The 13,372-nt window shown below is 28.0% G+C and overlaps 1 protein-coding gene and 1 long non-coding RNA gene across 2 annotated transcripts in view; one reads left to right on the top strand and one right to left on the bottom strand.

The window, feature by feature from the left end:
• LOC136968209 (transcription factor IIIA-like) overlaps positions 1 to 12,127 on the top strand; it is a 51,876-nt gene extending 39,749 nt beyond the window's left edge. Inside the window, exons 6-10 of the mRNA XM_067262191.1 lie at positions 1,958 to 2,044; positions 5,358 to 5,581; positions 7,400 to 7,453; positions 8,749 to 8,796; positions 10,408 to 12,127. Coding sequence (XP_067118292.1) covers positions 1,958 to 2,044; positions 5,358 to 5,581; positions 7,400 to 7,453; positions 8,749 to 8,796; positions 10,408 to 10,494 — 500 coding nt within the window. The 3' untranslated portion in view covers positions 10,495 to 12,127. The remainder of the gene's footprint in view (positions 1 to 1,957; positions 2,045 to 5,357; positions 5,582 to 7,399; positions 7,454 to 8,748; positions 8,797 to 10,407) is intronic.
• The window catches only part of LOC136968212 (uncharacterized), a 208,931-nt gene that overhangs the window by 11,544 nt on the left and 184,015 nt on the right, over positions 1 to 13,372 (bottom strand). The window lies entirely within an intron of this gene.

Genomic DNA, 13,372 nt, shown 5'->3' with positions numbered 1-13,372 from the left:
ACATTGTTTATTATTCATTTGTTGTTAAATGAAAAAATGAGTTTTATTTTTGAATTTAAAATTTTATTGCCTTTATTTTTTACATATGATCACTGTTTTTGAATTCTTGCTAGGGAAACCTTCAATGTATTATTGCTTTTATTTTATTTTCAAAGATAAATGCAAAGTTTAAAAAATAATATAACAAATCCACTCGTAAAAAGTGAATAAATTAGTTTCATATAGAAGTTAAAAGAATATGAATTGTGAGAAAAACAAAATTACGAATAAAACTGTTATATAAAATGCTTCTATTGAAATTACTCTCGTGCTATCTACATTTTTATGAGATTCAAGTTTAGTATTTTTACTTTCCTGGCTGTTATATACAGTATAACAGAGGAAAAATATGGCAATTGGGGGAAAAAGTGACTCCCTCCAAGTTTTTTTATATTTTTGGAGTCAGGACGTTGAAACATTGAGAAATGCAAAACACATTTGGGGTTTTTCCCTGTACAATAGAGAGTCGTAAATCGGCACCCCGGTAATCAGAATTGCCGGTATTCGGCACGATTTTCAGTCGGACTGTATCGTGCTGAATCGAATGTTTTTTGATACTAAATTTACTTCTAAAGTATAATTTTCATGTTTTTATATTCTTCAATATATTTATTTTGTTTGTACAAAATGCAGAAATAATTTTTAACGATACGATAGCCTCGATTATTATTATAAAAATTTTCGTTAGGCTTAAAATCGACGAAAATTCAACACGAAGTGACACGCAACGGAGAAAAATTTGAACATCGGACAGGTTAATATATTTTTTCGTACATAGACCGTAATCGGAACAAATCCCTAATCTGAACAACCCCAGTCCCCAATTGATTCCGATTTTCGGTTCTCTACTCTATGGATTTTAGGATGTTTTTGTATATGTGGCACAATTTTGTTCACCCACTTTGAAGCTTACTTAGTCTTGTCTTTTGTCAAAAATTTCTGAAATTTTGCAGGGAGATTTGTGTATTAGGGGGATCAGTGCTACTAAATTTTGGTGGTTAAAGGTCGATGGAGTGGGGGAGATAAAAGGGGTCATGTCATCTCAAGTGGGGTCAGACTTAAAGATGATTTTACTAATTATTAGCATTTATAATTTTTTATAAACTCATTTCAGCCGTCTAGATAACTTTTTTAGTCGATTCAAGAAGACGTAGTCTGTTCAAAAAATAATTTTTGGGTCCACCATTTATTTCTTAACTGTGTTCTAGAACACCCTTTGACGACCGGACCTTTCCTTTGAGGCTGCTAGGCCGCCGGGTTAAAATAGTTCCTTTAAAAAACACAATAAAACATCCAAATTAAAACAAAAGTAAAAATTCAGAAATTGGCGGATCTTACAGACATCTTCAATTTTAATCTATCCAGCAATCCTAATCAATTTTAATCTTTCAATCTAATCTATCTATAAATGGTGGACCCAAAAATTATTTTTTGAACAGACTACGTCTTCTTGAATCGATTTATAATTATTTATAAACTCATTTCAACCCTCAAAATTAAACTTTTTTCCATTTTATAATAATTAATAATATAAAAAAGTTTTCTAATAAATTATAACAACAGATGGCACTACCACAATTTTAAATTATTTTACTGGAAAAGTTAACCAACTTGTTGCTAGATTTTTTCATAGTATGAAATTTATGATTACAGAAGACTGATTATTATGTGATTAGATAGTTAGTATTATATATTGATAATTTATATGCGTTTTTATTAGATAAAATAATAGATCAAAACATAATTGAATCCTTTCATTTGATTTATGAAAATAATTTTCTTGCATTAAGATGCTTGTAAAAAAATAAATAAAATTCTTCAAAAATTATTATTATTTCTTTAGCTTTATTTTAGGATAATTTTTTATTTAATTATTATTAATTGAAAATAAATTTAATTAAAGAATAAAATGTTATAGGTTACAAATGTGATGTTGATGAATGTAATGCGGTATTTGAAACTTGGACACTTTTAGTTCAGCATAGGAAAACTTCTCATCCACTAAGTATGAATTCATTTATATAATTTTGAAGTTTAGTTTATTCTTTTAGTTATATTTTAAAAAAAAGAAAATAGTTTATATTAAATGTATATTAACTACAACTGAAACTGGTTGTATATGCAACAACACAAAATCACCTAAAAAAGCAGTAAAAAAACAAAAATATTTAATGCTATGAATTTTAGATCTATTTGATTTAATTAAAAAACACATTCTTTGGTTTATATTTGAGAATACTCAATGATGCTCATCATAGACAAAATAAAATGTTTATAGCATTAAATATTTTTGTTTTTTACCAGTTTTTTTACGTTATTTTGTGTCAGTTATTAAATCTATTTTGTTTATTATATTTGTTACAATATGTTGAAATTGGTAAATTAATAAACTAAAAAACTAAAAATAAAGTAATTTTTATATAATAATTATTGTCATCAACCATAAATTTTTTAACTAAACAATTTATGTAAAATAATATTTTATAATGTTTTTTAGTGAAGTCGTGATGATAATCGTCAACAATTAATTGTGATTTAATGAATTTTAATAGTAAGAAAAATAGTAGCTAAAAAAAGCATATTAATTCTTCACAACTGAAAATTAAAACATTAAATGCAATTCTTGACTGTTTCTTTCTTAGCTTTGAAATAGGAATTGATCCATTAAAAAATATTATAGAAGCTAATGATTATAAATATCTTCTTGTTACTTGCCTAATCTCTGTTTACTTTCAAAAGTTTTTTTCAAACTTTTTTTTAAAAAATTGATGTTGTGTTCTTAACAGTTTCAATGGAAAATATGCTGTTATGTTTTAAAAATCTTGTTTACTCTTATTTCCATTGTTTCTAGGAGCTATGTATTACTTATTTTCAAAAAGCATTACAGTCAAACCTGTTTTTATGCGGGGGATAGGGACCGCATTAAAAAAACGCATAAAAAAAATCGCACGAAACTTCACGAGGGGCTATAAAAAATAGTTTTCGCAACACAATCAAAAAAATATTTTTTTATGCGGTCAATAGGGACCGCATAAAAAAAGTCTCTCACAGAAAATAACTCAAAACCGTACGAAATAGAATTTATTGACAACAGATGTCAGCACTTGACTGCATCGTCTGGTCTATCGTCTGTTTTACATATTTTTGTCCAGGTGGTGTTTTGTTGACTTAAAAAGTAAATTATTTCATTTTTCGCATATTCATGCAATAATATTACTATAATAAGTGCATTTATGCTATAATAAGTTTATTTAGCTATAATAAGTCAACGTGAGACATGACGAATCGCACGAGACTAGTAAATAAAAACTCGCACAAAAAAAACCGCACAAATTAAAAATTCGCATTAAAAAAATCGCACAAATAAAAATCGCACATAAAAAGAGCGCATAAAAACAGGTTTGACTGTACTTAATTTTTAATGTTTAACTTGATAAAATTTTTGCTTTTCTAAGATCATATGAACAACTGTAAATTAGAAATAGAATGTAACTTTATCTTACGTTTAATAAATACATGGTATCCCTTGTACAACATGACATTTTTACAACATGGTTTTGCTCCAACGTGGTTTAAGGGGCCCCATGCAACAGGCTTTCACTCTAACATGGTTCGACAATTTGGGAAATTATCCGTACAAAATTTCACAATTTTTAAGTGTTATTCTATACTTTTTTTATTCAAGAAAGCATGTGTATTGTCTCAAATTTTCCCACGGATTTGAAAATAATGAAATTTTCAATTTGTTTTGTGCCTTTCATCAGGTTTATGTTAACAAAAACTGATAGTGCGATTTTTTATTTCTTGTTTCAGCTTTTTTATCAAGCAGGTGTTGTCATTGCTATCAGGTTTTAACCTTTAAGACCGTCACTGTGTTATATTTTTATAGATTAATATTTCTATTTAGTGAAGTAACACTTACCTAAAAATGTTTTATTTAAACATTTCTAGGTATGTGTTATTAAACTTTTTTAACCCTAAGTAAGTAATCATTTGTAAAAATGACAAACGAAATACAGCAGTATCTTGATACTTGAATTGTTCCCAATTGAACAATTTGATATTCAAACACAAATTCTGGGAGAAAAAATCGCTCACTACTCAACTGAACAAATGTGACCTGCTGGAATATTCAATTAATAACATATTTTTATTTTGTCATCCATTAAAAACTTTTTATGATAAAAATAAAAAAATAAAGATGATGTTGGTATTTCTTATCAAGATCATCAGAAAAGCTCAGATGACGACAATACTTTGTAAAAAGAAAACACCCTCATTTAACTAAAATTAATATTAATTAATGTGTAATGTAGTACTTTTAATTGTGATTGATTGCTTTAATAACCATATTTCTCTTAGTAATGAAAAAGAATAGTGCACTTTTGTTAACTTTTGGAACCTAACCCTATGTTTCATATAGCATGGATTAGCATAACACTGCACTTTTTGGAACCTAACTACCATGCTATACAAGGGATACCTGTGACTTGTTTCTTGATAAACAGAGAACAGAATCGATATCCCATAAATGTAAAACTTGACTCTAAAAATTATTTATACATCATATTTCCTCAATTAAACATCAGAGAATTCATTTTTAAAACATTTATCCTCTGGGACTTTTTGAGGCTGTGTAAACGTTTATTACCTTGCAACAGGAGAAAAGTGGGTAAAAATTTGAAAGAAATACCTCAATTACTTGTTTATTTTCAAAACTGTTAAAATCATTTATTGACTGTATTTATGGATTACGGCTACAACATTCGAAGTAATTACTGTTTTCATAGCTGACTCAGTTTAGAGTCTTTTAATTTGGTCATTACATTGTCATTTGTGTCTATTTTGTTGTTGTTACTATAATCAGGATCTTGTCTACTTAACTTCTTGTTCAAACTCTCTAATTCCAGTTTTCCTAATTATCTTTCAGTTGATAATCTCTCAACTTATGAACTCTATTTCAACTTTCCTATGCTCAATATTTGACAATGTTTATAATTTTATTTCTAAAAATGTTTTCATGAACCTTGGAATAGAAAATGCAGCCTGACTTAGACAATTTGAAATAGAATTTTTGTTAAACTTCTTACTTGCCATTCTAAACTATATTACCTTAACACAGTGCAATACTTCAACATGTTTCCCATGCTTTTCAACCCAGGATTTATTTTTTACAGCACTTTTATTTCCAGAGTTTAATTGAAGCAGTAGGGTATGTGTGTGCGTGTGTATATACACACACACACACATATATTTTACATATATATAAATATGGTATTTATATTATTATATAACTATATGATTTTTTTTCATTGTAGATTATATATGTGATATATGCAAGAAAAAATTTAAAACAAGATTTAATCTTCAAAATCATCTTACAGTGCATGAGGAAAATAGAATTGTATTTCATTGCTCTTATGAAAATTGTTCAAGATTTTATTTTGATAAAAGAAATTTATCTTTACATATAAAAATACACCATGAAGGACGTAAATTTTCATGTACTCATGAAGGTTGCAATGAACAGTTTGCATATAAGGTAAATAAAACTTTGTATAATAAAGTGTCAATAAGTTTAATTATTTCATATAAAATGTTTTATTGTAAAAATTGGTCTAGCTAGTTTTTCATAATCATTGTATGTGTGTATTTAAATGCAAATCTATATAAAGGAATAAGCTTATATAATAATGTAAGTTTATTCCTTGATATATAATAAATAAAAAATTGCTGCACTCTCTAAATTTTACACTTACTTCAGTTTAAGAAGTTTATTAAAGGAATAAGCATTGAAAATATCATGCAGTCAGAATGCATGCAAGTTTTATCTGTGCCATGTAATACATATTCTGCCAATCAATACAAGTCTAAATAGCACTTCAGCAAACTAGAACTGTTGCCATTATTTCTCTCTCACTTCAAAAATTTATTCGATTATTTCAAGTACTTTCTTGCAAATTACAACATACATTTAGTTTGTTGTAATTTGCATATATTTTGATAGTAGTTATATATTTATTCAATACTTTTTAATCAGTTTTGGGTTTATAATTGTTTGTGATGAAAATAATTCTTGTTGTGAATGATGATAATGATGGCACTGTATCTGGTTATATTACAGTGTGGTTCTATCTATCTTATAAGATTTGTTTTCTTAGTTTTTTGAAAGTAATTTTAATGTAATAAGGAAAACAAATACAATTTACATTGTAACACAAAGGAAATCTAATACAGATTATATATCATGGATACATTAGTGGCACAATTGTGCTGCATACTTACTAGTACCATACATATTTGAAACATGAAGATTCACTTTTAGGTTACTTGAATTCTTTATTTTACATAAATGTTTTTCAAACTGAATCAATCATCTCAAATGCTATGTATAGAATTATTTAACATTAGATGTTGATGATTGTTGTATGTCAACACATTGATATGAAAGTCATCGATACAAATGTATACAAATTAATGTTTTTATAGTGTTTCCAATCTGTGGTGTGCCCCACTAGGGGGCATGAGACTATAGTAAGGGTTATTGCAGCTCTTACCAAATTATCATTTTTTAATACAAACAAACAAAAAAAAAGTCAAATTGATGTTGTAAAAATGAATCAGCAAAACGATTATGCCTAATTCACAACCCTTGTCTAAACAACTCGGGTATGAATGCTAAAAATCCGTTCACACTCTTGCTGAAACATCTTGACAAGAGCCAAGCCCCAGCAAACAATTATACTTTATTTAATAAGGTTGTAATTTAATATTGTTTTGTAGGCCATTAAATAAATTATAAGGACAGTATTTATGAAATTAGATTATTACAAAAATTGAGGGGCACAACAATTTTTTTCTGAAAAAGAGGGGGCAGAGGTACAAAAAGTTTGGAAATTACTGTTTTAATGAATTGATTATATTCCATTGATATATTACATATATATATATTCTTAGCATAGTTGATTATATTGATTTTATGTTTCTATACTGATTGTAATGTTTTCTAACTTCAGGATAGATTATTAATTTTAAACAACAATAGAATATTTAATAAAACTGAAAATAAATATGACTTAACAAAGATAAAAAACTTTGTATTCTGTCTCTCCTTTTCGTCGTTTTCACCATCCGTAGTCCTTTAGCACTTCACAAAATTTCGGAGACGGATGTGAAGTGCTAAAGGACTACGGATGGTGAAAACAGTGAAAAGGAAAGACAGAATACAAAGTTTTCTATCTTTGTTAAGTCATATTTATTTTTAATTTTATTAAATGTAAATAACGCTGGCCACGTAAATTGTATTAATTTTTACCTTAAAAACAATAATATTTAAAACAAATTTTGTTTTTTATTTCAGAAATCACTTAAATATCATTTGAAACTTCATTCTGAAGGAAATACTGAAAAATTGGTTTGTTATTTATTTTTTAATTAAATTTAACATAAAAATAAACCAAAAGTACTAATTTTATAAAATATTCAATGTAAATAATTTTATCAATGTAATTAAGAAATTATTTTTTATAGATATTATGAGTTTGATTTATTCTTATTTGAATGTTTCATTTATGAATAATATATTTTTAACTCTCAAGGTCTCTTTCACATGATTCAGGCATTTACACATTTGGACAGAATCTAAGAATCAAATGTTGCTTGGATGAGTAGCAGTGTATTGTGAGACATGAGACTTTTCACACCAGTGAAATTTCCATCTAGATGACAAATCTGCCTGGATCTGTTCTCCTCCAGCCCTTGAGCTGGAGAAGAACAGATGTTTTCCCATGTTGCAACCTAGCAGAGCGTCGGAGCAAATGTGTGTCTTCATACAGTGGTGATTAGTTGTTTGGGCACCTTCCATTGGCTTCTGCACATGCTTTACAGCCCTGTTTTGTCAGTTCTGTCAGGCACCACTAGACTATGAAAGTGACACAGAAATTTTCCTGTACTTATTATCCATTGTAATGAACTTGAGAGACTACTCATTTTCATTTGGGAAAGGAGCTAATTCTCAGTGACTTGACACACCTAGACAGTACTTGGATGAAGTCTGGATGTTGTTTGAAAAATCATATGGACAAATCTTGTCTGGATGAACACTTGGATTTTGTGAAAGTGGCCTAATACTCATAATATCTTGTAAATTTTTTAAAGTTTATATTGCACAAAATAATTTATTCATTAGAGATAAGATTCAGTTTTAAAATTAATATATATCAAATCTAAAAATGAAAAAATAACAAGATGACTGGTCCAGAATTTAAGTATTCCTGGTAAACCTTTAAAACTGTTGCACAAGAAAATCCAAGAGCATTGGTCACCTTGCTGATAGTGACCCCATTCTTCTTGCTCCAACAATCTATTCATGATTAAACAGCAATAAATTCTTTACACAGCCCATTGTTTCTCTAACCAGACATACACAACTGATAAGTATCATAGCTATGATGTCAAATGCAAATGTTCCAGCTTAAAGCATTTTCTATGTGGGTAGACGGTATTTCATGTGCTGCCGTCTCCAATTTTTTGGCACGTCAGTTTATATTTGTATCATATTATTTACTGAAACTAAAAAGTATTCAAAATATAAAAAAAACATTAACACTGATACATTCACTATAAATTGCAACCTAGAATATTTTAAATTGCTATTTTTTAGGCATTTTTTATTTAAAAAATGTATAAATTATTTTAATTTTTTAACAGAAATCTAGAAGAAATCGAAATCGAAGTGCTCATTATAAGGACAAAAAGGTACTTGAATTAAGTTGTCATCATTTTAGATGTATATTACAGGAATATGAAAACAAATTTGACTTGTACAGAACTGTTGAGGTTTATTTTTATGCTTGAATTATATGTAAATTTTCAAAGTATTTCCATAATTACAAAATTAATATAAATCTTCAAAATGAAGAAATTCATTTAAAAATTTTTCATTTATAAAATATAATAATTCATTTTTGATCAGTCTATGATGTTTAATTAGTCTTTTGATTAAAGTAATTTATTATTTCATATTTTTATAAAATATTAAATGCATAATTTAAAGTTAAAATGTATTTTAAATTATGTATAATTGATTTATCCATTTTAATAATTAATTATATATTTATGAACTTAACTAATCAATTCAAATAGCATTTCAAAAGATGATTAATCTTGATTAATAGGTGTATTAAAATTATCAAATGTACACTTTGCCTATTCATAGTAATAGGGTCATTAAAGAAAGGATAGTTCTTCTATAACTGGTCTTCAAACAGATGCTTAAGGCTTTTTCATTTTGTTATGTTTGAATTCTCAATGTAAGTTATACCAACATAAAAAACATTTGTTAGATTGTCTTCATGTTGATTTTCTTCAGCTTTATTAGATAATATTCTAGACCCTTCAGTAACCATTTGGAATGTTTCTGAGTCATCACAGCAGACGCTGGAATTTCCTTGCGAACCAAACTTTTAAACTTTTCTTTATGACACTGACACACCTTTTAGGTGTTATTTATGATCTCTTCAACATTTTCAGATGTCTCTGTGCCTACTTTTAAGAAACCATTCTGTTTATACAGTTCTCATTGGTCTTCTCAGACAATTGATTCCATGACATTGACAAAAGATGAGTGTGTCAAGTAGGGAAATTATTCTAGCAATAGAGATCATGTCAGTGTGCTTTTGACTATCATCTAGTTCTCATTAAATTCATGCATACATTTCACTTTTTTTAATATGCCTTTAAGTTAGATATGACTTCTTTGTCACACAGTACATTTTTTGGATTTGCAACAAATTTAGGATTCTGTTTTAGTTAAGGTAGGGCCCAAGTTGTGATTCAATTTCAAATTACAAGTTAAAGATGTTCATAGTGGAGAGCTAGATGTCAATTTAAATGGGTTGTTCCATGGCAGCCCATCCCTGAATCAGGATAAGTTTTTTTTTTAAATTTAAGTAATAGACTGCATTTACCATAAGCCAGGTGTCTCTGTATATAGGCTGTACCATGGCAGCTAACAGCCTGAATTAGAATAAGAATTTTTAAATTTAATTCAATAGACAGATGGACAGCACTTGTGTTTTGTTTATTAATTTATTTTTCTCAAGGCTGTCATTAACTGTAAGTAAATTCAAAAATTATCATTAATAACATAATGACAATTATAGGGAATTTCTGAGAAAGTTTTGTAATGTTATTTAATTTATATGATTGGGATTTGTTGATTCTGATAATATTAGGTGATTGAAAGCAATATCTGCCATTACAATAGACTTCACCTACTGTATTTATTTATTTATTTTCATATAATTTCTTATGTAATTATTAATAATGGTAATTTTCAAAAATTTGTACTTACATTTTGTTTTTCAGAAATTGAAGAAGAAAGAAGCAGATTATGCAGCATTTTTATCGGGTTTTGATTCATCCAAGAAACCAGATGAAGACCTTAATGCTTGACTTAATTTCTACACAAAAGATAAAATTAAAAACCATATTACATGCACACTATTGGCATGTTAGGACATAAATAATCTCAAAAGTAAGAAGTTTTATATTTGGTTGGTTGAACTGAGTATGTATCATTTTCACAACAACAGGCATTCGAGAAATTAAAGTCATACAATTCTTTACTTAGTACAAAATCTTTGTTTTCATTGAACAAACTTTCATATTGAACATTTGCAAGAAAGGTAATGAAAAGAAACTGTTTACAGTTCACTTATGTTGTATAGCTAAATCTAGAGTGTGTCTACACTAATATACTGAATGTGACACAGTTTACAATTACTTTCAGACTCACTCATGAAATTCCCTAAAACCATTTGAATTTTTGTTCAGGCATAGATGGAGGTTACACTTAATGCACATGAACATGGTCTATCCTTTATGTTTGGATCTTTTGTATTTTTGTTTCACTTACAAAAGGCCAATGACTCACTCCATCAGTTCCACAAATTGGGTATATGTTTTGTTGGACCATTTTACTTTTTCATTTGTAATTCTTTCTCCCCATACTTCCAGATCTTTTTCTTCCTTACAAAGACTTGCAATTCTGGATTTAAATTTTAAGTTTTCTCCTGAAAGCAGTTAATAGATGATCTGCATAACTATTGTTAAAAGAAAAGTATGATGTGCAGGGGCAAGCCACTACTAATTTGAAGATGGAGACCATATATTTTAAATTAAAAATGATTAAAAATTGCAGCCCAGCATTGTGACAATGTAATAATAAATAATTGTTCATTTAGATTTGAGTTTAATCAAATCATCCTGAAGAGGATAGTTGTAAGCTATCAAAAGTACTTGCAATTTTTGAATAAAATTTTGGTTTTAATGCTGTAAGACAGAATATGTTACCTCATAACATTATGCTAGATCATTATTTGGCGTGAGGTGCAATTAACTTTCTCATCTGTTGTTGCTGTGTGTCCTGTGCTAGTAGCAAGTATTCATCACGTCTGTCATCAATGCCACTGAGACAACTATCATCACTCTTGTTTGCAGGTGGTATACAGGTTTTCAAAGGTAAATGTTTTGAACCATAAAAGCTAGTCCCCCATACCTAAAAAATAGAAAGTATTGAATAGTAGCAATATCATGCCAACAATAAAACTGTAATCATTCCAACCCATTAGTTCATGCCAACTTATGACCTCATGGGGTCAACTGTACTGTTTATTTCATACCTTCACAACAGATCTGTTTTGCACATTTTTTGTAACAAAATATTTTCTTGAATTGAATTTTTGTATATGTAATGAGGAATCTGGACTTTGTCTGGGACTTCACACAATCATCACAGAATTCCAAAGTGCACAGGTTTCCATATCAAAGAATTAATTTGGAATGATGAGAATTTGCAACATTCAGTATTAAAGAGTTAAGAAGGCTGACAAGAAAACTGAATCTACTATTCAAGTAATAGAAGTAACATCTGAATGTGATAAAACAGTGCTTGGAAAATTGTCATCTGAAAATTCAGGTTCTGAATTAAAAGAGAGAATCTGCTGCCATAAATAACATTGACGCTTGAAATAATAAATTTTTGTGATAAAATCTATATGACATTAAAAATAAATTTAAAATGAAAGTTATCAGTATTTTATTTTTATATGTTATATATTATTAATATTAATTGAAACAAAATATTGCTGTACAATATCAAGAAGTCAAACTTATTTTATTTCAATTAAATGAATATTTGCATTATATTAGAAGGCTTGTTTTGATTTTTTTTAAATTAAACAAAATCTTCTAAAATCTCTTATGAGTTATTTTGTTTACAAGTTGAAATAATTATGTTTTATATTTGAATCTGTTTACTGTTAAGTGTTCAATCTGGTAATGAGATTGAAATATGTTTAGGCAAAATAAATTAGATTTGACTTCTTATATGTGTAGCAACACTTTTGTGGAAATAAAGGATGAAGTCAGTTGATACAAGAAAGAGTTAATTTTGAATGAAAGCAGTGTGTACACAAACAATAGTTGTTAAAATGTGTTTCTTCAAATGGTTAATATTAAAATTTATGATAAACACAAAGCACACAAGCAATGAAACAGAATTAAATTCATAATCAACTAGATAAAACACCTTAATGTTCACTGCTATGTATGAATGAGCTGCTTTTATGTTAATATTGATAATATTTTATTGATTTTCCTTTATTTAAGAGAATAATTTGTTCTAATTAATTGCAATTATAACTTTTCAAAGTTAAGAAAATAAATCACTGGTAAATAAAAGCATTAAGTTTGAGCTTGTTCTGTTTCATAGCTTATCATTCAAGAAAACTTGTTGTATCTATTTAGCAGTCTTTTGTCTAGATTTCTTCACCTGAAGTAAAAAGATAAATTTACACCTCAATTTACACATAATGCAAGATTAAATATATAAGTGCACTATTTTTTTTTAATAAAATAATTATAGACAAAATTTATAACTATTTCTTGCAATACTCCTGCAAACTTCTTTAAGTTTGCAGAAGTGTTCACAATATCAAATGGTTTTAATGATGATAGAACAGACAACACATCAGTCTCCTATGGACTGGACCTCTAATGAAATCAGTGAGATCAGGTGACTATTAGAAAAAATCCAGCAACAAGTTGCTTAACTTTCTCAGCAACATTTGGTGGTTCCATCAGTTATATCTGATTAAAAAAACATTTTATATTTTTAATTATTATAAAATGGCAAAATACTTAATTTTGAGGGTAGGAATGGGTTTCATAAAAACTAAATGTGAATAACAAGTAAAATTGTTATTAAGTTGGCTCTGCTCAAGATATGACATGACTCTCTATCTCCTCATTCCTCGACCTTTAATCACCA

This window comes from Centruroides vittatus, unplaced genomic scaffold (genome assembly GCF_030686945.1).
Source record: "Centruroides vittatus isolate TY-2023 unplaced genomic scaffold, ASM3068694v2 contig_1416, whole genome shotgun sequence".
Lineage (NCBI taxonomy): Eukaryota > Metazoa > Arthropoda > Arachnida > Scorpiones > Buthidae > Centruroides > Centruroides vittatus.
The sequence above is the reverse complement of the archived record's forward strand: the minus strand, read 5'-3'. Positions and strand labels throughout refer to the sequence as shown.